The sequence below is a fragment of the Ilyonectria robusta genome (assembly GCF_021365365.1).
Source record: "Ilyonectria robusta strain PMI_751 chromosome Unknown BGZ61scaffold_1, whole genome shotgun sequence".
NCBI classification, from domain to species: Eukaryota; Fungi; Ascomycota; class Sordariomycetes; order Hypocreales; family Nectriaceae; genus Ilyonectria; species Ilyonectria robusta.
In genome coordinates this window covers 1,100,531-1,121,841 of record NW_025764435.1, presented here as the reverse complement: position 1 = coordinate 1,121,841, position 21,311 = coordinate 1,100,531, and the positions used below count along the sequence as shown (strand labels likewise).

The 21,311-nt window shown below is 54.8% G+C and overlaps 8 protein-coding genes across 8 annotated transcripts; 4 read left to right on the top strand and 4 right to left on the bottom strand.

Annotated features, from left to right (window-relative positions):
- Nucleotides 1-333: 333 nt before the first annotated feature.
- Nucleotides 334-2,089, top strand: BGZ61DRAFT_437498 (thymidylate synthase/dCMP hydroxymethylase domain-containing protein). Its single transcript, XM_046244132.1, has 2 exons — nt 334-764; nt 883-2,089. Exons 1-2 carry the CDS (start codon nt 355-357, stop codon nt 1,739-1,741), a joined length of 1,269 nt encoding a protein of 422 aa, XP_046111820.1. The 5' UTR covers nt 334-354; the 3' UTR covers nt 1,742-2,089.
- A 7-nt stretch (nt 2,090-2,096) lies between these two features.
- On the bottom strand, nt 2,097-3,387 carry BGZ61DRAFT_437496 (Shr3 amino acid permease chaperone). Its single transcript, XM_046244131.1, has 2 exons — nt 2,932-3,387; nt 2,097-2,846 (listed from the first exon to the last, which is right to left on the bottom strand). The coding sequence occupies exons 1-2, from the start codon at nt 3,017-3,019 to the stop codon at nt 2,251-2,253; spliced, it is 684 nt and encodes a 227-aa protein (XP_046111819.1). The 5' UTR covers nt 3,020-3,387; the 3' UTR covers nt 2,097-2,250.
- Nucleotides 3,388-3,744: 357 nt separating this feature from the next.
- Nucleotides 3,745-7,802, bottom strand: BGZ61DRAFT_407656 (uncharacterized protein). The gene is made up of 2 exons (XM_046243179.1): nt 7,308-7,802; nt 3,745-7,257 (listed from the first exon to the last, which is right to left on the bottom strand). Exons 1-2 carry the CDS (start codon nt 7,550-7,552, stop codon nt 4,122-4,124), a joined length of 3,381 nt encoding a protein of 1,126 aa, XP_046111818.1. The 5' UTR covers nt 7,553-7,802; the 3' UTR covers nt 3,745-4,121.
- A 119-nt stretch (nt 7,803-7,921) lies between these two features.
- Nucleotides 7,922-9,953, top strand: BGZ61DRAFT_511714 (uncharacterized protein). Its single transcript, XM_046252132.1, has 2 exons — nt 7,922-8,109; nt 8,162-9,953. Exons 1-2 carry the CDS (start codon nt 7,964-7,966, stop codon nt 9,609-9,611), a joined length of 1,596 nt encoding a protein of 531 aa, XP_046111817.1. The 5' UTR covers nt 7,922-7,963; the 3' UTR covers nt 9,612-9,953.
- BGZ61DRAFT_437490 (Inosine/uridine-preferring nucleoside hydrolase domain-containing protein) lies at nt 9,954-11,579 on the top strand. The gene is made up of 4 exons (XM_046244130.1): nt 9,954-10,124; nt 10,327-10,412; nt 10,478-11,128; nt 11,181-11,579. Exons 1-4 carry the CDS (start codon nt 10,074-10,076, stop codon nt 11,518-11,520), a joined length of 1,128 nt encoding a protein of 375 aa, XP_046111816.1. The 5' UTR covers nt 9,954-10,073; the 3' UTR covers nt 11,521-11,579.
- Nucleotides 11,580-11,614: 35 nt separating this feature from the next.
- BGZ61DRAFT_337319 (mitochondrial carrier domain-containing protein) lies at nt 11,615-12,711 on the bottom strand (the record flags this gene model as incomplete). Its single annotated transcript, XM_046239039.1, has 3 exons — nt 11,615-12,500; nt 12,557-12,609; nt 12,676-12,711. The coding sequence occupies 3 exons, from the start codon at nt 12,709-12,711 to the stop codon at nt 11,615-11,617; spliced, it is 975 nt and encodes a 324-aa protein (XP_046111815.1).
- Nucleotides 12,712-15,096: 2,385 nt separating this feature from the next.
- BGZ61DRAFT_525229 (uncharacterized protein) lies at nt 15,097-16,293 on the top strand (the record flags this gene model as incomplete). Its single annotated transcript, XM_046252725.1, has 1 exon — nt 15,097-16,293. The coding sequence occupies one exon, from the start codon at nt 15,097-15,099 to the stop codon at nt 16,291-16,293; it is 1,197 nt and encodes a 398-aa protein (XP_046111814.1).
- A 955-nt stretch (nt 16,294-17,248) lies between these two features.
- BGZ61DRAFT_7426 (uncharacterized protein) lies at nt 17,249-19,229 on the bottom strand. Its single transcript, XM_046257043.1, has 2 exons — nt 18,865-19,229; nt 17,249-18,788 (listed from the first exon to the last, which is right to left on the bottom strand). Exons 1-2 carry the CDS (start codon nt 18,929-18,931, stop codon nt 17,419-17,421), a joined length of 1,437 nt encoding a protein of 478 aa, XP_046111813.1. The 5' UTR covers nt 18,932-19,229; the 3' UTR covers nt 17,249-17,418.
- Between the last annotated feature and the right edge of the window lie 2,082 nt (nt 19,230-21,311).

Here is a 21,311-nt window from a genome sequence, read left to right as displayed (position 1 = left end):
AGCAATTCTGCAGTGCCGGTCCCGTACTCGCTGCCGGTGATGGTGTGCTCAAATATGGCCCAGTCGGCATTTTATAGCGCCCGCTTGGTCGGTAGTGGCTGTTCTGGCCAATGATAGTTGGTTATGCTCCCATCTGTCTCAGTCCGGTCCTGAGCAGCGTCGTCGCCAATATTGGTATCCTGGCTCCGCAACCACGTTAAAGTATGCGTTGATAATTGTTTTGGGATCGCATGGGGGCCACCTCATCCATGGCGCAGCCCGCTGCATAAAATACAGTCATCGGAAATTCGATGCGCTGTTGGTTTGCGCGAATTCCTCTCTAGCGGGATGGTTCCGGATCTTTGGACATGGGACATGTACTGGACGTCCGAAGTACCGGCGGCGGCAGTCACACTAGGCCAGTTTCTGAGCAAACGTGAGCGGCCCCTGGCTTGGAAACCTGGACGTAATTTCTACGTGGCCGGCAGCGGCAAAACTATGGCCCGCCGACTCACAGCTGGGGCGCGTCAAGGTGGGGATAGAGCGCGTGTGATCGCGCCTGGACGCGTCGAGCGCCCAGATCAATTAAGGTCGGTCACACTCATCAATCAAACCGCCTCGAGGTCCGGCATTCGATTTACATCAACCCCAACAATGACGGCCTCGCAAACTAATCCCGCTGCCCAGCCTTCAAACGGCTCGGCTCCTGTTGTCAACCATGAAGAGCACCAGTACTTGGATTTGGTGCGCGAGATCCTCGATAGCGGCGAGCGTCGACCGGACCGGTGAGTCGCCCTCTCCAAGCTCAACTCCCTGTCGATGCGACGTGGATGCGGAGAAAACACAACCCACGCAATTGCCTCGAAACTTTGATCTGAGGGAATCCACTAACAAATTTCTAAGGACGGGCACCGGCACCTACTCGATTTTTGCTCCTCGTCCCCTCAAGTTCTCCCTAAATAAGAACGGCAACCCAGTCCTCCCCCTCCTCACCACCAAGCGTGTCTTCACACGAGCCGTCATCGCCGAGCTCCTCTGGTTTATCGAGGCAAACACCTCATCCAAATCCCTTAGCGAGGCTGGCATCAAGATCTGGGATGGAAATGGCTCCCGCGAGTTCCTCGACAACCTCGGCCTGACTCACCGTGAGGAGGGTGACCTTGGTCCTGTCTACGGTTTCCAGTGGCGACACTTTGGCGCCGAGTATGTTGACTCCAAGACAGACTACACTGGACAGGGTGTCGACCAGATTGCCGAACTCATCCATAAGCTGCGGACGAACCCCTACGACCGCCGCCTCATCCTCACAGCCTGGAACCCGGCCGACCTCAAGAAAATGGTCCTGCCACCCTGCCATATGTTTGCCCAGTTCTACGTCTCATACCCACGCCAGAAGCGGGATTCAGAGAACGGTGACGAGCCTAAGCCCCAGGGCCACCTGCACTGCCAGCTCTACCAGCGATCTTGCGACATGGGTCTCGGCGTGCCCTTCAACATTGCGAGCTATGCGCTGCTAACTCACATGCTCGCGCATGTCTGTGAGTTGGTTCCGGGAAGCCTCACCCACGTTATGGGCGATGCCCACGTCTACCTCGATCACGTTGATGCGCTCAACGTCCAGCTAGAGCGCGAGCCCCGCGAGTTCCCCGAGCTGGAGATCTCGCGCGAGAAGGGAGCGAGCATTGATGGCTGGAAGGCAGAGGACTTTGTGATCAAGGGCTATGACCCTCACAAGACAATTGCGATGAAGATGTCTGTATGAGCAACGTTTTAAGAACTTTTTTGCAATTTATCATGGGTTGGCCAATTGTTAAGGGATAGATGGCGTTGCTATATAGGGAATTGAGAGCTCAAGGCTAGAGAATAAACTACGTCGTTATGCGCGTCCGCGGGTAGTTAATATTTTACTGTGGTCTTGGGACAAAAGTGTCGGAAACCTTCCCGGTGCGGCGTTCCGGCGATGCCGTGCGCGGATCCGGAGAACACCGCCCATGGATAAGCACACGGCCGTTTAGGGATGCGGGGCCCACTGCACGCCCCTTTTCTTAATTGTAGGATTGTGGGAGGATCGATATGCTTGAAAAATGGCCTTGCGGGAAGAAGAGAATGTATGACAGTTTGCAAAGATACTGAGAGTTGTTTTCAAAATTATGGTAACAGGTTTTTACAATACATAACACTACAAATGCAAGGAGGACGTGGGGGTTAGGTCCACAGCGTTCTCGTGGTATCACCGTTTCCAAATTGTGAAGGCTGAAGAGATTTAATCCCTTACTGCTTCTTCTTGTTCGCCGCCTTGCTGGGAGAAGCTTCCTTCTTCTCAGCAGAGTCCTTCTTGTCGGCATCCTTCTTGTCGGCGGCAGCAATATCGTCTGCGTCCTTCTTCTCAGCGTACCACTGGCCGGCCTGGAGGACCAGGATGCCAACGAGGACAAGGGCGAGGATAGTGTTGCTGGCGGAGAGGACCTTCAGGGTGTCTTCGCGACCGAGGATCAACTCACCGTGCTCGCCATCGTGGGTCTGGCCCTTGAATTCGTCGTCAGACCAGATGTCGGCGCTAATGGTGCGGAGACCTTTGATGATGTTGGCAACATAGACGCCAAAGCCGATGATGTAGAGAATGAGGGAGGCGCCATCGAAGAGGAAGTTGGCCTCGCTGGGGCGGAAGAGCTTGATGAAGAAGCCGATGAAGCCAACGGAGATAATGATGTGGAGCATGCGGCTGATGAGGGGCGGCGACTGGTGGACAAACTTGAGATGGGTCTCGAGGTGGTTCAGGAAGTCATCGGTGACGGGAGCCTTCGTCCAGAGGAGAGGGAAATCGTATGGGAATGAGGCAAAGAGGACACCGAGGAAGAAGCATACGGCTGTGGGTTGGAGTCAGCGAGAGGCCGTGGAGGGGATATGGCGCGAGGGGGATCGAGGGAAATGAAGCGGGTGGACAGGACTTACGCGCGATGATCATGAACGTCGCGAACGAGCCAGTTCCTTGGTAGTTTGAAGATTTGGTGGTCTTCGAATAATCGATGTAGGAACTCATCTTGGCGGAGAGAATGAGGCGACTTTGCGGAGTTGCGATTTGCGCCAAAGGCTGAGGGGCGCGGGAATTGCGACGGGAGATGGTGTCGCAAAAAAGTCGCCGGGAGAGGGGCCGGCGAGAAGTATTAGAGCCTGTTAGAGAGGCTTGCGATGGTGGTGAAGGATGGGGAGGAGAGGGGAAAGAAGAGAATGAGGGCGACAGGAGGCGAAAGACGGCGAAAGGTAGAGGAAGAAGGAGAGAGCGAGAGGAACGATGGAGCAGCGCCTTGCAGGAAGGATGAGGAGCAGACAAGGTTAGCTACCTAAGAGTAGGTCTGATGGCAGCCGGTGCAGTGCCTTCCAGTTCAGTGGTAGGCTGGGGAAGACAGGTCCTGTGCTAATGTGGGGATTCCGAGTGGTTGCTAAGCCCGATTCGGCCCCACCAAGCAAAATTGGGGCCACGCGACAAGCACTGAGTGAGGAGGGCTTCTAGAAGATGGTATGATGCGGAGAAGAGCGCCGGGACATGGGCGCGGTGGCGGAGGTACCTAGCAATACACCGAGTCAGGGCAGGAACGGCAGGTACTGTACAAGAAGCAAATACGTAATCCAGGATGAGAATCGATCGAGTCTGGACCGTAATCTCTTAGCACCTGCCACGAATCGTTTAACGCTGAATAAATTGGCCAGTGCTTTATTTCTTATCTGGAGTTAGTAGGTAAGATATCCACTATGAACGCCCGTCCCACGGCGGAGGACTACGTATTGACCACAGTGGTCAGTGGTGCCTAGATAACTGCAAAGGAACGCCTCCCGCTCTCTCCGTTCATCGGGATGGCTCCACTGTCTCACACTCGACGACGCAAACGTCGCCATATTCTCAACTCCACACATAAGCCATCTCTACAGTATATCTATAACTGGATAGCCAAAGGTGCCACGCCGCACCCGTTATTCCTTGACCATTCATGCTGCATCGGGTTCACCAGACACTGACTGAAACTCTTAAACTCTATGCATTTGAGACTCTGCATGATGTTTCAAGCTGAACCGGTTGAGACGATGTGATCATTTCAGCGAGCCTCGTACAGTGGTATTGATCAGCGGGTATCTTACTTTCTCGACTACAGCTTCAATGGCGCTATTCCTCGTTGCTTGACAGCTCTTTGCACAGCATCCTTCACGCTCTGCACCGATCGTCTCCAAGAGTGTTGGCCCTTTCCACCTCTTCCATCCTGCTCCACCACCAAATCCAACCACCGTACAAGCTTCGCAGCTTTCTCCAAGTCACATTCCTCCTGAACAACCCGCACTAGGAATTTCTCAAAAACCTCCACGTCTCTGCGATGCGGCCCTTCTTTCTGCGTTTCCATGTGCCACGCATCCAACATTTCTTTCATCTCCTGAGTCGAAGTAACACCCGATTTTGCAAACGAAATTTTCGGCGGCGGGGCGGGAAACTGGATTGTACGTTGTCCACCTGCGAGGACGCTCTCCGGATCAGGCGTGTAGTGTTGCCGTGTAGGCGCATCGAGCCCTGACCTCTGTGCTAGTTGCCGCCGTCGATGATCGGCGATGACTTCCTTTCGCATATCTTCGGGTAACTCAGCGAGAAACTCTGGATCTAATTCCTCAATGTCCTCGATGTCCTCGCTATCTTCCCTCGGGGCTCGAAAGTTGGTCTGCAAAAGACCAGCTTGAGCATCCTTCTCCCGCTGAGCTTTTCCAAGTATGCTTCGCGTCCCACCACGCTTCGTAGGTGTGATTGGCTTTTTTGACTGAATGGACCGGTCCTTTCGTGGTGAGGAGTGTGGTGTGCTTTGTACCGGGTTTCGCCCATATGTTGCTAGGACTTCCGCCTTCATCTCTTCAGGCAGTGCATTGAATACTTCGGGATCAACCTGACATGGCAGCATATCTCCCGACGCTGGGCTTTCTGACCTCGCTTGTATCGGGGTGTGAGCTCTAGACTCAGTTGTCTTTGCTTTCTGGGCCATTAACTTGCTTCGAATGTCACTGGGTAGCTCTGCGAGAACAGCTGGATCGGCATTGCTGGGAATGATAAATTGAGTTCCGGAAACATTGAGAGGCGTCTTGGCCTTCACGTCGTCTTGATTGGCCCTCGAGAGCGCCAGGGCAGGGTGTGGTTTTGGTTTTCGTGGCGTTAACGGATCATCAGTGATGGGATCCTGATGGATTTCTCGGCCCGGTGTTCCCTTCGGGGTTTCCAAGCTGTCTACTTCATCGATCGGCTCTGCCCTGGAAGATTTTCTCGCAGGTGACGGTTTGGTGAATGTAGTAAATGCGAGCTTCTTTTGACTTCCGTCTGGGGCGGAATTGCTCGTCTTGGTGGGTTCCAGCTTGGTCATCTGAACCCCCAAGCCACGGAGATCCCCGGGACTGAATTTAAAAAATCGCAATATTGACACGGCCTCCTTTCCAATGGTCTGGTAATCATGAGTCGCAACGCCGAAAGTTGCACTCTTGTTGAATGTGTCGCACCTGCCATGTCCAAGATGCTTTGCTGGATCAAGAGGTGCATCCAGAGACCTTCTCATGATTTTCATTGTGAGTTGTTTCCCCCTCACTTGCTCGTTCATAAGACGCTTCTCGAGCTCCTTGCAGAGGTTGAAGACAAATTCCTCCGCCTCCGACTGGTTGATGAAGCGGATACCCCAGTTTACTTCTGCCGAGACTGATTTCCTTGGCGGTTGCTCGCCAACCTCAGTATGGTCGATACCCTGAGCATAGTCTCGAAGCTTGTCGCTAGTCTTCGGCCCCAGAGTGGACGTGAGGCGCTCTTTTGAAATATGTCGAAGGTCTTTGACGAATGTGACGCCAATTTCTTCGAGCTTTCCACTGATGCTGCGTGCAACTCCAGGTAGCTGTTCCACCTTGAGTTCTCCCATCATTTCTAAGACCTCCTCAGGCTTGAGATGATATTGTCCTGCTGGCTTTGCTCTTCTGAGTGCAACCTTGGCTTGTAATATATTCCCACCAACCCCAACAGAGACGTGGCAACCCGTCTTTGCCTTAATCTTTTCGCGGAGGCCTTTTGAGATGTCTGCCACTGCATCTTGCTCTCTGCCGATGCTGCCGTCTTCGACTTCAGTTCCTTGAGAGCCAGTAGAGGTTAATACAATTGATGTAACATCAACCAGTGCCTCGTCAACGCTGACACTCTGCACAATGCCACCAATATCCAAAATAGACTCGTAGAATATGCGACTCGCATCTTCATAGGCTGGGAAGTCATATGGTAGGACCTTGAGGTCGGGGCATAGCTCGAGAGCTCCTTTCATCCACATGCCATTCTTGACACCGAATTCTCGAGCTGGGTAATTACAGCTCGCAATCTCAGACCCTGCTCCAGTACTGTGCGCGACAACGGCTGGCTTATCCACGTACTCTGGATGGCGTTTCAGGGAAACCGCACAGAAGAAACTGTCAAAGTCCACGTGAAGAATATATCGCCTTGAGCCTGGCCGCCTCTTCTTCGATTTCTGTTCACCAGGACCTTTTTCTGTTGCTAGCCGTTGCATTTTGGATTTTAACTCTGATTTCCATGTTGAGAGGTGATGTAGACGACTCTCTGAGTAGAACTGCTTCAGGAAGTTCGGGTTTGCAGTTGATGACTTCCGCAGTCGAGGGTCTGATAGAAGCCATGCATTGTGCTCCTCCGAGGTCATGTTCTTCAGAGGGTTTGCAGATTTGGCTTGCCCAGCCTGTCTAGTTCGGCAATGTAAGTGCAAATCTACCGAGTCCGGTTCTGTTGTATCATTCAATGACTGCTCTGCCGGTATCTGGGGTGTTTCGCATGAAGGGGTGTCGACACCGTCTGACGTGGGGTTCGAATCGGGAGGAAATGGTCGTACGGGAGTTTGTGCTTGTTCCACGACTTGGTTGAGGGACTGGCTAGGGAGATTTGCAGACTTCAACTGGCTTGTGTAAAAGCTGTTGTCTGTCTGCTCTCGATAGCCCTGTTTCGGTTGTGGAGTTGACTGGGTCAAACCATTGTCACCACCAAACCTCAAAACCTTTTGTCTAGGTCCCTCATCGAGGACTCGGTAGTCCGCCCATGGAAGTAGTTTTCCGGCTTTGACCGATTCCATGATCCATGCAGGTTTGACAATCCTGTATCTGTTGAAATCCACAGACTTTTTTGGTGGTAGATTTGACGCTATTATGTGCGTCGCCATCGTTTTGGAGTCAAGATACTGGAGGAAGCCGCCTCCATGCTGTACAATCTCGCGATGAAGTCTTGGCCGTGGTCAGAAAGAGTCCGGGATTGACCGGAGGATATGGCTTACATGTGAAGCGGAGGTTGGGTGTACCCGGTGACATGTGCAACAATCCCTTTGAATATCTGAGGCTTATCTGAAGAAGCGCGCATGTCGGCATCGAGATTTTGGAGCTTAATCTTCTTCCGCCTGAAATAATCACCGAAGCCACGGAATTCGCTGGCTCCATACTCGTCTCCCTCTTCGTCATCAAAGGTATGCGCTTCAATGCGCTTCCTCACTTGGGAGGAGTTCTTGTCGAGAACACTCCCCATCTTGAGTCGATGCAACAGATGGCCGGGTCGTGATTTGATTAGAATTCACGGTAGTGCTGGCGGGTTTCTTGCGGCGTGGAGTGCGTTGGTCCCGGTGAGCCGAACTGGTGAACCCAGCTTCATCAGACAAGTATCAAAATCCGCTGGGATCTGAAGGAAGCAGAGGCTTCATATTTTTTCCACGGCAGTCGATCTTGTCGTGTTGTTGTCTCGCCAGATATCGCAGGGAAGCAAATCGGAGACGTCGGTGATGTCAACCGCGTTAAGTGGAGCGCGCCTTTCACACGTCGGCTCGTGACCAGCTATCCATGCGCCACACTCTCCAGCCTCAACACGCGAGGCTGACCTTTGATTTCATCACTCCGAGAGATCTCTAAATCCACAACACTGCTCAAAGTCGTCACCACAAGCATGAATAACTCGCAGTTTCGCAAGCTTATGCTTGCAGACTCGGCAAAGCAGTCAAAAGACAAGAATGGCGCATCATCAGGCGCCGCGACCCCCGCGAAGGGAGGTGCTCTGGGTTCGCGACAACGGGCAAGCATCCCAATGACACCGTCAGTAGTTCCGTCCCAAAGGAAGTCATGACTACAAACTGACATTTTGCAGACGCTCAGTTGGAGGGTCTCAGGCCGATTTTGCGCGACAGCTTGCGGATCGAAACAATGCGACCCGACCTCAGCGGAAGTTTAAGACCTCTAACCCCAGAGGCGTCAAACTCGCCACCGGATACGTCGATCGATCGAAAGAGCGCGAGGATGACGAAGATGAGCGTGCAGAGCAACTCAAGGAACTGGATGAGGCATTGAAGAACGAGGAGATCGATCAAGAGACCTTTGAGAAGCGTCGGTTCGAAATCGCAGGCGGAGACCTCAGCAGTACACATTTGGTCAAGGGCCTTGACTTCAAGCTTCTGAAGCGCATCAAGGAAGGAGAAGATGTCTACGGAGATAAGAAACCGGAAGAAGAGAAAGAAGACGAGCCGGAAGCAGACGTCGACGAGGAGTTTGACCAGCTGGAGGACCCGGAAGTCATGGCAGTTGTCAAGGAGAAGGAGAAGAAAAAAGGTCAGCTATCAACCGTGTCTTTAGCGCCGGGGAAAAAACGGACAAGGGATCAGATTCTGGCAGAGTTGAAAGCCTCGAGAGCAGCAGCGAAAGCGCAGCAGGACTTGCTCGGAGACCGGTTCAAGAAGATTGGGGCCAAACAGATGCCAGGTACACGGATTGAGCGAGACAACAAAGGAAGGGAGGTATTGATCATCGTGGACGAAGACGGACACGAAAAGAGGAAAGTCCGAAAAATACAGCCGGGAACAGAGAAGGACGATGAGGCAGCTCGCGGTCTTCTGATGCCAGACAAGGATGCCAAGCCCCTGGGAATGGAGGTTCCGGAACAATACCGAAAGAAAGAGGAACCTGCGGAAGAAGACGAGGACATTGACATCTTCGACGGAGTTGGTGACGATTACAATCCCCTCGCAGGTATGGATGGATCCGATTCCGACTCCGAAGACGGAGGCGACGCCAAGAAGGATGCGGAAGGTGGCACGATTACAGATAAGTCTATGCCTCCACCACCTAAGCCCCAGGCGCCGTCTGCACCGCGCAACTACTTCAAGGACGCCAAGACCAGCCTTGTATCGGAGGAACAGACCAAGGCACCGTCCATGTCCGACCCCGCCATCATGGCGGCCATTAAGCGAGCGGCAGCATTGAACCCGATAGCTAAGGAGAAGGGCGACGATGATGATGACGAAGAAGAAGGCGAGGCGGCAAAGAACAAGGCCATGGAGGAGCGACGGAAGAAGCTGCTTCAGATGTCCGACCGGGACGACCAGGACCTCGACATGGGCTTCGGCACGAGTCGCCTTGAGGACGAGGAAGACTTTGATGAGAGTCGGGTCAAGCTGTCGACTTGGGGGGGCAAGGCCGATGAGGGCGACGGACAATCGAAAGGCGGACCATCAAAACGGAAGCGGGGAGCAAAAAAGCGCAAGGGTGATGCCAACAGCGCTGCGGATGTGTTGCGAGTGATGGAGGCACGCAAGAAATCATGAAACCCATCATCATGAGACCAAGTTAGGCCTGTCTGAGTCCTCCCCTTCATCATGGACAACATATCTAGTCGGTTTTAGCGAGAGGAAGCTCGAAGTCTTGCAATCCGGTGCAATCTACATTGCAGAAGCCTGTAGAATTGCCACTCACCAGGTTCGCCGTTGAAGCTCCAAAAGTTCACCGCCATGCGCTAAGATGATGGCTCGTGGTCGACTGTCACACGTTGTTAGCTGGTACAGGAAGGACCTTGGCAATAAGCGGGGTCCACGCTTCAGAGGATGGATGCGCCAACCCCACCATCAACACCTGGCATCATGCAGTAAGCCTCCCCCCAATGAAACGTCGCTGCTTTCACCTCACTCCTCAATCCGTCTCATTATCATTATCTCGTCGAGTGATTTTGCGCTCTTTCGTTCTTCTCTCTCCTCGTCCAATCCTTCCTCTCCCTCCAACCGCTGGCAACCATGTCGTCTTCTCAAATCCCCGTCTGGTTGGATTGTGACCCAGGTCATGATGTACGTTTCCACGCTACGGCTCGCCATCCTCCGTCTCATCCAATCGTTATCTCGACTCAAGTGAGGCTTTGGTGATGAATATGGTGGTGGGATACACAGCATGAAGTTGAACGACCCCTTTTCAACACCCAACACTCTATTATTCACTTTCAGCCAAGCGTAATCAAGGCGTAATCAACCAATGAGACTCACCTCGAATTAGGACGCCTTCGCCATCCTCCTGGCCGCCTACCATCCCAATATCAAACTTCTGGGCATCTCAACCGTCTTCGGCAATGCTTCACTCGAGTACGTCTTCACCTCTACATCCTTCACCCCCGAACCTTCGCGTCGCTGACACCTGGACGCTAAAGAAACACCACACACAATGCTGCATCACTCCTCACCGCCATCGGCAAGCACAAGGACATTCCCCTGCACGTTGGCCTATCCAAAGCTCTCGAGCGGCCGGCCATTCACGCGCCTACGGACATCCACGGCGAATCCGGCCTAGACGGCACCGAACTTCTCCCCAAGCCCCTCACTACCCCGTCCTCTGTCCCCGGAGTAGAGGCCATGGCCGAAGCCATCCGCGCCCAGGAACCCGGAACCGCTTGGATTGTCGCTACCGGCGCGCTAACTAACGTTGGTGCTCTCTTCCGTAGCTATCCGGAGCTCATCCCGCATATCAAGGGGCTGAGTCTCATGGGCGGTTCTATTGGCGGTGGCTTCTCCGATGCGCCTCTAGGTATGGTGGACGGGCACGCTAGGATCGGCAACTATACACCATGGGCTGAGTTCAACATCCTCGTTGACCCCGAGGCGGCGGCAACCGTGTTCCATAATAAGGAAATTGCAGCTAAGACAACAGTTGTGCCTCTGGATCTTAGTCACCAGGTGCTGGCGACACCTGAGGTGAGGGAGATGCTGCTGTACGGGCCCGAGAGCGACAAGACTGGCCCCGGCAAAACGACACTGCGGACCATGCTTGTCGAGCTTCTGTATTTCTTCGCAAAGACCTACGCGTACGTCAATTATTCCCTATTGCTCTTCATCGGACTAACATGTCAACCCCAGCGACACGTTCGGAATCACCGCCGGACCGCCGCTCCATGACCCCCTAGCCGTTGCCGCCGTACTCCTCGGCACGGACGGCGAGATCCCCTTTCTGGAGTGGGATGCCGCGCGCAGCCACGGTCCGGAGCACAAGGAACGCTTTGAGGTGACGGTCATCACTGAGGGCACATTCGAGGAGGCCAAGGCCGGCAAGCAGACCGGTCGAACGCTCGCCAAGGCACTGTCTCCAGGTGAAGAGGGTGTGAGAATCCCGCGTGGAGTGGATATTCCCAAGTTTTGGCAAGTCATCGAGGAGTGCATTGAGCGCGCGGATGCGGCCAACCAGGCTCAAGGGCAGTAAATGGACAAAATGGGACAATAGAGGGGTTTATCACGGGTAGTGTACTCATAGGACATAGACGTGTGCACTGATTGCTCTATTATAAATATTTGGCCTAAAGTTCATCTCGTATGGCAACCTCCCTGCCCGAGTCGAAGTCGAGCATGAATCCGAGGCTCTGCTCGTACGTCCAGAGAGTAATAGCGCTCGCCGGCGCGGCCTTGATAAGACTGATCGCGAGGCCCTTGTACAGGCCTCTAAAGCCCTCAGTACGAATAATGCACCGGATAGCTCCTCGTGCCGTGGAATACTCAGGGATGTTGTTATATGCATACTTGCTCCGGGAGGGCCCTTGGACTTGGATACGTTTCCGCACGAGGTCGAGGGGGAACACGGCTGTTTTGGAGAAGATGCTTGCAAGCATGCCGGCAGTGGCATCACCGCTACCCCAGGGCATATGCAAGCCTTCGAAAGATACCCGAAGCGACTCATATGTGGCAAAGAAGATGCCCATAAAGGGGACGATCTGGCCAAGGCCTGGGCCAATGCCACGGAAGAACCCTCGCCATCCCTCATCACGTTTGATCTCCCAGACTGCGCTACGCAAGGACCTGTAAATTCGATGACGCCCCTGTGCAGCAAAACGTGTGCGCAGGAGGTCGAGGGGGTATGTAAGGCTCGTAGCGGTGGCGCCGGAGGTGGCACCGGCAATGAAGCTCTCGGCGGCATCGGGGAGGCGGTTCTGGAAGGAGTTTTGGAGGAAGAGGGTGGTGGTACGGTAGGTGGTAAACTGTATGGCGGCGTAGCAGACATACATCAGCTCGGCAGGGACGTTGCCCTTCCAGAGTCCGGTGACGCCCTCATGCTTGATGATGTGCTGGAGGGTTGCGAAAGTGCCGCGATAAGCCGGTGCGTTGCGAAGGGGGAGGAGGGGATCGGAGAGGGAGTGCGGCTGGAGTTGAAGGCGGATCTTGACGACGTCGAGAGGCGCGACGACGAAGCTGCAGATAGAGTTGTTAGTCTTTGGTGTTGAATGCGACAGAGGAGGGAAGCATACCGAGATACCAGACCCGCTATCGCGCCGGCCGACACGACTTGCAGCCTAGAGCCCTAGACGACGATACGTCAGTCTGATACGATCGAGAACGAGATTGGGATCGTGTATGGTTATCATACCTCATCCTTGAGGCGGCCTCCATCTCTGTGTGACATGCATGCGGCCTTGACCTTACGGACCGTGGCGCAGAATCCGCTGCTCAATCCACCCTCGGTGGGCCTTATTTGCGTAAAGCTATTGCAATCAGGATATGGCGATGTATTCGACGATGGGCGCGGCGGCGATGACGAAAAAAGGTTGCTGACGAGCGCCGAGATTCGGCGGAAGAAGATGCGACGGGAAGTAAAAGTTCTCGGAGGATGAGTACCGAGAGGCGAAGGCGAAGGCGAGGGCGAGGGCAGGGGTATGGTGGATGCCAAGTGGCAAGAAATGCGCTGCGTATTACAAGACCGTACGGGAGAAAATACGAGAAGGAGTACTCAGTGTGTCGCGCCTGTGCCTGTATCCTGGGGAGTCGAGGTTGAGGTTATCGTCGTGGGAATGCAATCTGCAATCTGCAATCTGGTTGGCGTGGCCAAAATCCCGGGGTCACCCGCGCAAAAGTTTTGGAGGGCGACGGAGCAGTAGCAGTGACGCCATGGCGACCAGGGGCATCGGGACGGGTTGAGACGGTTGTTGGCGGCGGGTTCAACAAGCCAGCGGAGGTACAATCCCCCGACAAGCTTTTTTTTTTGGGGGGGGGGGGATTTGGTTGATAATCAGAAGGAATCAGGGATGCAATGCGATGGGGGTGCGTTGTGAAGAAAAGGTTGGGGTTGCATGGTGTTGAAATTTCCCCTGCGTCTGCTCCGGATGGGCGTTTACTTGTTTTGTATTCGATTAAGGGCCCTCAGTACTTGTAGACCGAGGTTGGGCTGGCATGCTGGGCCTGGGAAAGACATGCCACTCGCCCGAGATGATCAGATCTCCGGAGGCGGGATCTGCTGGACGGACCACCTCGTGGGTTGGGTGATGTTCTTCTCCTTTCCCGCCGCCGTTCGGTTGGGGGCCTTGTTTCCGGCATGGTCAGACAGTTTGGGGGTCCATTTTAGCGAGATCCGTCGCGAATAAAGCGCAATTAGGCTTGCCATTCCAGCAGACGGACCCCAAACTCCCAACCTTCACTGTTCACGGCATCTACTTCAACACCCCGGCCCCACTGGCTCGGACCGCTGGAACCAACCGTCGGCTTGTTGATTGATTTCCAATGATTTCGGAGGTACGGTTGATTCGGTACGGAAATGCTCCGGCGCCGCAGGGCTCAGCATGTCACTGCCGCAGCAGCAACACAGCCGCGACGAAGAGGGGCCGTCGTTGACCCCCGGCCGAAAGCCACTCGGAGAGAGTGAGAAACCGTGGCAAATCTCACTGTGTCGTACATACACGCTACGTTGAGGAAGTGAAAAGTCCAGGTCGCCATCTCACGAAAGACACAGCTGATAGCACAAAAATACACGCCGTGCACTTGGTTATGTCGTGGCTCACGAGGCCACATTGACCTGTAGTAGTCGAAGGAGGTCACTCACCCACCCAAGTATGTCATGGGACTCGGGCATCGAGACAGCGCACAAACAAGCATCCACGATGATCAGCGAACAAGCCACAAGGCAAATACCTGGTGAGCGCAGTCACTCGAATGCTCGATGAACCACACACGTACCGAGTCAGCGGATCCCACCGTGGGGCCCACAGGGCCCTCGAGCCTCACGGCGTTAGCTTCCATTGCCCCGAGCAAGCCACCCACTAAACGGCGACTGAAAGCCCACTGACAGCCGCTGAAGCCATCACCACAGTGGACGCCAGCAGGGTGCTGCCCATTCCGGAGCTGCCTCATTGGCCGGGCCAGTTCGGCATCCCATCGGCAGGCGTTGTGGAAGGAACATCCCCCCCTCCCCCCCCGGAAGCGGCGCAGGTGCCTCCATCTGCCCTTGCGGCCTTGCCTGCGAGCAGGAGCTCAGATGTGGCTCCCGCCCAGCTTCGCTCAAGAGGGGCCGGACGACGGCGGCGCGTCACTTGACGGAGGAAGGTGCCGCTGCGACTGCACTTGCTGCTGCCTCTGGTCCTTCCACTTCTCCGGCATATTTGTCCCCTGATGCCCATCCACTTTCGTCTTCTTCCTCCATCTTTCTCCTTTTCTCTCTTCCATGATCCTTATTTAGTGCAACTTCTCGTGCACCTTTCTGGCCACCATCTCGTTTCTCCGTCGACATCCAGCCCTTGTCGATCTCGTCAGCACGTGTCGACCAGGTGCCAGCCCGCTCCGTCCTCCCATCCCGTCCTCTCCTCCGCGGAACGACCGAGACCACCTCCGGCCGTCACATGCGAAGTCCCATATCGCAAAGTTAAACGACCTCGACTCCCCTCGTCCGACAAAAACTCTTCAGTACAAAGCCGAAGTGGGAGACGGCGAGAGCGCATCTGAAGCGCATCCACCTACATCTCCCTCTCGCTTAGCTGTCTGCGCCGTTCAGCTTTCCGCCTTCGATTCTCCGAATTCTATAATGGCCTCCCACATCCCGTCTCCGAACCCGGGGGAGCTCCTTGCTCCCTTCCTCCCCGCCCTCCCCGCTGCCTCCATGTCGACTCAACCGGCGATTGGCATCTTGCCGCTCCTCTCCCCCATCTTGCGTCAGAGAGTCAATTTCCTGTCTTCGTCCAGCACTGAGCCATGGCTGCGACTGTTGTGTTACGACACGGCCAAAGCTGCGAAGCTGGCCGAGATTGCCCAGGGTGGCAGTCTGGAGCCGCATCCAGTGTCTGGCGAAGTTGAGGTGGACTGGGATTACGATGCCGAGATCCGCTTTCGACGGGTCGATCAGGAGACTATACAGGCCCTCGTCGTGCTCGACAGCCTCGGCTTAGCTTTCCAACTTCTCCATTGCGTCGGCGATAAAGAGGGCGGCGGCGATGGGTGGAGGGTCGGCGAGGCAACAGTTGCTGACAAGCCTTCGCCGTTCTCGCAGTTCGGAGGATTCTCGACCCTGGCAGAAGCTGAACGTCAGTTCGGGGAGAGTCAGGCGAAAAAGCCCGCCCCCCAGCTCAACGGCACCGGCAACCACACCCTTCATGTCCCTGGCGATGACCATGGCGATGACGACGACGACGACGATTATTGGGCGCGGTATGATGCCACGCCTGCGCGATCACCAGCCCAGAAGCAATCTCCCGCTCCCCCGTCAATGACCACGTCCCAAGCAGGCGGCCAACTTTCAGCCTCGGCCGAGGACGATTACTATGCCCAGTATGATGACGTCCAGCCTGCCATGGACCCCCACGACCCTGACGAGGCGACGGAGCAAGCACACATTGCCCCACCATTGGGTCTCAGCCAAGTCAAAACCCACGAGTCTCCGGAGGCAACTGAGTTGAACGAGACGCAAGGTGCATGGACTCTCGCTGAGCTCGAGAAAACCGACTCGAATCCGAATTCAGGCGGAGACGATGCCGATCGTCTTTCTGCACTCGTTCACCCGCGACCAGCCTCGAGCGCTAGCTCCAACGGTTCTCAGACCGTTGCCAAGCTTGAAGCCACAGCCGACAAGCAGGAGCAAAATGAGTTTGGCGTCAAGCAGCACGTGTCCCGTAGCATCCGCAGTTTGTACTTTCTGGCACGATCCTCGGGTATCAACCGTGACGAGTTTGAGCGTCTCATTCACACCGAACTCGATGTTCTCGGGATGATGGAGGACCATGATTGAGGGGATGCCAATGGGGGATCCCAGAACGCGAAACTGTTCCATCTTCAGGCGTTAGTCATTGATCGATGATATGTATGGGGTGGTTGGAGGGATGAGTATATTGGTGTGGCATCATTCCTGGATATCTAAGTATAGCATTGACGGCGTTGTATCGGCTCAGGTTGGCTAGTCGCCGCGGAGGGCTGGATATATTGGGTCCATCGCGTTTGGGTACTGGTAGCCTATTATTTTTTGGAGTATGGCATCTTAGGGCCTTTATATATACCACGGAAGAATGAAACTCAGCAAATTCAACATGGCGCAGTTAGCTGGTGTATTTCTCTCGAGTGACTAGGCCAACAGCCGTCGTGCCGAGGTCTGTGGAGGGGTTTACTCTGGGTGGCCAATCCCGATGACGAAATGTCCGCAGTTGTAATACGGTGGGATGCACAAAGTTTGCATCCGATCCAGGTCACTCATACAATACACTAGTCCAGGAATATTAGAATAAAGTCCATCACCAGTATAGTTAAGAGATAAAGTAAGGGTTGGGGTAAAGTATTTATTTATATTTACCTTCGCATATTTACGTACTTATTAACTTTATGAGAATCATGTATTCTTACTTCTTTCAAAAAGAAAAATTATTCTCATGTAGAAGAACATACTACCTATCTTGTTATACTCAAGGAAGTTGTCATAGTACAAGCATTCTGGCACAAACTTTCTGCGCCCCAGTGTATGTATGTTCGGGTATCCATCTCAATGGGCCTTCGGCATCCGAAGCAAACGTCACACGGGCATAATATAATACACGCAGAGAAAGGCCGATTTGATGCATTCATTTCAAGAATCTTACACCCAGATTCGCAATAGATTGTGTAGCCTTGAGCCCCCGGAAATATAAATAGTCATTAAGAGTGCAATGAAACTCATTAAACGCCCTCCCATGTTTGTCGAACTTAACTCACCCATATTGAATGCCAGGATGCCTGTGCCTCCCAAGTTCATAACGGCCGACTGGTCTGTTCATTTCGTCCATATTCACGCCATTTGTTCCATCCATCTCCCAGTAAGATAGTATATAGCATCCACCTTGAATAGATGCCTTTCATTCCGCTCATGATTCTAAGAATTCCAGACGCCCTAGGCGATGACGAGGTTGTCTAGGGCCACGCGCGCCGTCTCGAGGATCCTGACGCAGTTGCGCTCCTCGGGGGTGCATGGCTTATTCGGGTAGATGACGCCCATAGGCATCGCCTTTGCAATATTCCCGGTTGCGATGAGCTCATCGAGCATATCATGGCGCTTGCGTGTGCGTTCCTCCAGGAGGGTCACGACGTCTTTTAGCCCTAGTTGGGTGTACATCTCATTGCTCGGCGTTCCAGAGTCAATTTGGCCAACGCCGTACACGTCGAGCCGCAAGAGTGCACGGATCGTCATCCGCCACAGGTCTGGGGCCATACTGGAGTTGTTGTAGGTGTGTATAGCGGAGCAGTTGTCGCATGATTCGCCAACCTTTCCCCACAGGCCGCCGATGTCCTTGAAGGAGAACCAAAAAGTGCGTCCTTGCTTCTTGGCCAGGGCTGTCTCGGTGTCCACCATCTCTAGGATAGTAGCGTAGGCGTTGCAGGCGGATGGGACCAGAGTCCCCAGGAACATGAGGTTCTGGAAGGACTGGATCGGCGGTGGGGCGAAAGACCCGTCGAGGAGCGGAGCAGAGCAACTAGGGCAGTTAATGACGTCGTGGGCCACCTTGGACGCGTTGCGGGCGACGCGCATGGCCGGAATCACCTCTTGGGGCAGGCGGGAGAGGCTGTCGAGTGCGAGGAAGAGGGACGAGAGGCAGCTGCAGTTGATGGTTGGGACTGCCCGCAATGACGGCGGCGGCGGCGTCGAGACGGATCCGTCGGGGGAACCCACCGACGTGCCATGATCGCTGCCGAGCGATGAGTTGGCGGGCGTCGAGGAGCTCGTTCGCTGAGGCAAGCTTACTTGTTCGGCCATGTACCGCTGCAAGGAATCGCTGAGGTCTCTTGAGACGGCCTGTGAATGGTCCGGCTCATTAAAGTTGATGGATCCCAGAAGGTCGACACCGGTGATGTTCATGGGAGGAACAACAGGTGCTCCTCCGCTTGGGTCAAGATCGGTGGGGAGAAAGAGGTTGGGATCAGTAGGCATCTCCAGGTAGTTGCCGGGGAGGAGATCCCAGAACTCCATGTTGGAAGGGCCGGAGTCATCGAGGAAGTTGAAACTCGGGTCCACAGGAAGAGGCGGCTGCATCTGAAAGCTACCCATGGAGATGGGTAGCTGGGGGCTCATTGTGCCCAAAGGCGGAGTGGTCAAGTCATCGCGCACCAGCTGTTGAGTGACGGCGGGTACGGCTTCTTCCTCGACATGGCGTCGTTTGCGAGGGCGGCCCATGGGCTTCTGTGGAGAATAGTGGCATTGAATGCCCTCTTTCCGGCACCTGGCACATCCATCGGCTTCCTTGGAGCAGGCAAGTTTTCGAGATCCTAAATGGCTGGTCAATAAGTCTCCGAGCCGGACGCCGGATGGGCCGGATCAGGGGTTCGGAACAGGAGCACTTACGGCACTCATCGCAGGCCCGGTGCTTGGGGACACCGTCCGGGGCCGGAGGAGGGACGGAAGGTTTCATGGCGGCGGACGGAGGACGGAGACGATTTGCAAAGACGGGTCGATGTCGATACCGCCTCGGTGCTCAATGTTGAATTTGACCAACAAGCTGCGCAGTGGTACACGGAGTCGGGGTGATGAATGTGGAGCAAAGACAGAAAAGTCTCCGACGCTTGAACAAATCCCCCGAAGCGTCGCCTTCATATAAGAAGAAGAGCAGGACAGGATGGAGGATGCCAGCGATGGCGGAAACAAGTACCGGCAGCTAGAGCGAGAGCGCGAGTTACAACCAAAACGGGCGATGAGGTGCAGGAGTCGAGATGAAGCACCGCAATCGACTAAGAGGGAGGAAGAAGGTTGAACTGTCAGCACTTAGGCCTGGTCGGTCGCCAACAAGACGCATGGCGCAACGCGGCCCAGCAAGCCAAGCAAGCCAAGAAAGCTAAGCAAGCCACTGGACCGGAGGAAGGTCCCGCATCTATGGTTATAAAGCCGGGTCTAGCGCAACACCACTCGCAAGGGGGTTGTGGTGTTGCTGCGTTGCAGTGCGTTGCAGTGCGTTCAGCCCTGTGAGGAGAAGTGAGGAGATGGGGTCCGAGATGGGGCCGCCGAGTCAAATCAGCGTCCAGGAGCCCAGCGCCCGGACCCGGGACGCGCGCGCGGCCGTCTGAATGGCTCCAGCCGAGCAAGGTTGGGCGTTTGGCAGGCCGAAGAAGGGTCCGTTTTGGAACTTTGGTCGCTTGGTTCTGTGGCTATGTGGTTCTTTTGAGGACGGGACGGCGGGACTGATGCATGGCCCGTTTGACGGTCCACCGGGAGTGGCGGAGACTCTGCATCTGCTCCTCTGCATCTGCTGCTCTTCTGCCGCTCCCGCTGCTTGCCTGGTGGCCATGCCATTGCCACGGGATAATATGCTCAAGGTCCGTGGCCGATAGGGCTGTGACGACCGCCGCATTGACTCCCACAAAGTCGCCCGGTTGTGGATGCCATATGCCTGCCAAGGCTTGATCCCAGGGATGAACCTCGCATTCGCCCTCGCATTCGTTGCCTACAGAGTAGCTCTCCACTGTAGAAATACCCAGCTTAATTAGAGGCCAGTCGAGAAATACGGTCAACAGAGAACGGGAGAGAGAAGGGGGAGGGGGGAGGGGGGAGGGGGTTTCTTCCCAACCCCACCGTCGCCAGCGCTGTTTATTCCATCATTTTGCCTCAACCCCGCTGCAGATCTTTCGGAGCTTGAGCTTTGCACTCGATTGTGCCGTCGACAGCCTCGCCAAGATGGGCTTTCGTAAGACTCGTACCGTCCTGTTGGTCCGGCAATCCCCAATGACAAGGTCGTGGGGTCATCCCTCACCAACACCCCAGCCATCTTCACTCGAAAATGTCTTGGCTGGGACTGGCCCACGTCAGCTGTTGGTGCTGTCGATATCTGACGTACAGGAGCGACCCGACGTGTCTCCATGCAGCAGCCAATAACGTTGGCCATGGATCCATCAAGATGGTGGTTTGACACGATGGCGACTCCGGGACGCTGGCGTGATTCAGCCGAACAGGGACCCAGTCATTCGATCTCGGCCGTGTTGATAGATCTCGGCTGTGTTCCAGGTTCTTGTCTTTGCCTGCATCTGCGCCTGCGCCTGGGACTCGGTCTGTGCTTGCATGTCCAGCTAGCCATGGGTCTGATGTTTCTGTCGTGCTAAAGGACGGGAAGCGTCGGTAGGGTGGGGAGATCTGAGATGCCGAGCTCGGGCTTCAACGTAAGTTGAGAGCTGTTGTAGCTCACCATGCGTTGTGGTGGTTCAGGCTTTCTTCCACTTTATTGATTCAGTCGCCGTCTGAACATGTCCGGTCAAGACCATATACAGTGGGAAGAACGGGACGGGACACAATGGAACCCGTATCTTCCGTTGTCGAACGAAGGATCTGGAGCATTGGGGTCAGTCATGGTCCTGTGATGAAGCCTGCGTGCAGGACACCGGTTGGAATACGAGGTGCTCGCCATTCCAACCGCAAGAATCCCAAACCCCGTGCCCCGTTTCTCTTCTCTCATATGGCAATGTCAGAGCCAAGAATTAGAGCTACCTACCCACTCAAGTCAGCGAAGGCGGAGCTATTGCACTTGCTTGCATTTGCTTGCACTTGCTTGCATTTGCTTGCATTTGCTTGCACACCAAGCTGCTGTTGTACTGGATGCATGGCGCAGGGTGTGCAGTCGAGCAGTCAAGCAGCGGTCGAAACTCGTTGACAAATACTCTCTCCACTCCATGAGCACCACGGCGAGTGAACCCTGATTGGTTATAGGTACGGTCGGGAGGGATGCGGATGTATCATGATGCCATGTAAATCCGATGTGTTGCGTCTTGGAGGGGCAGTGGGGAGGTCACAGCGGGGATGTCACAGTG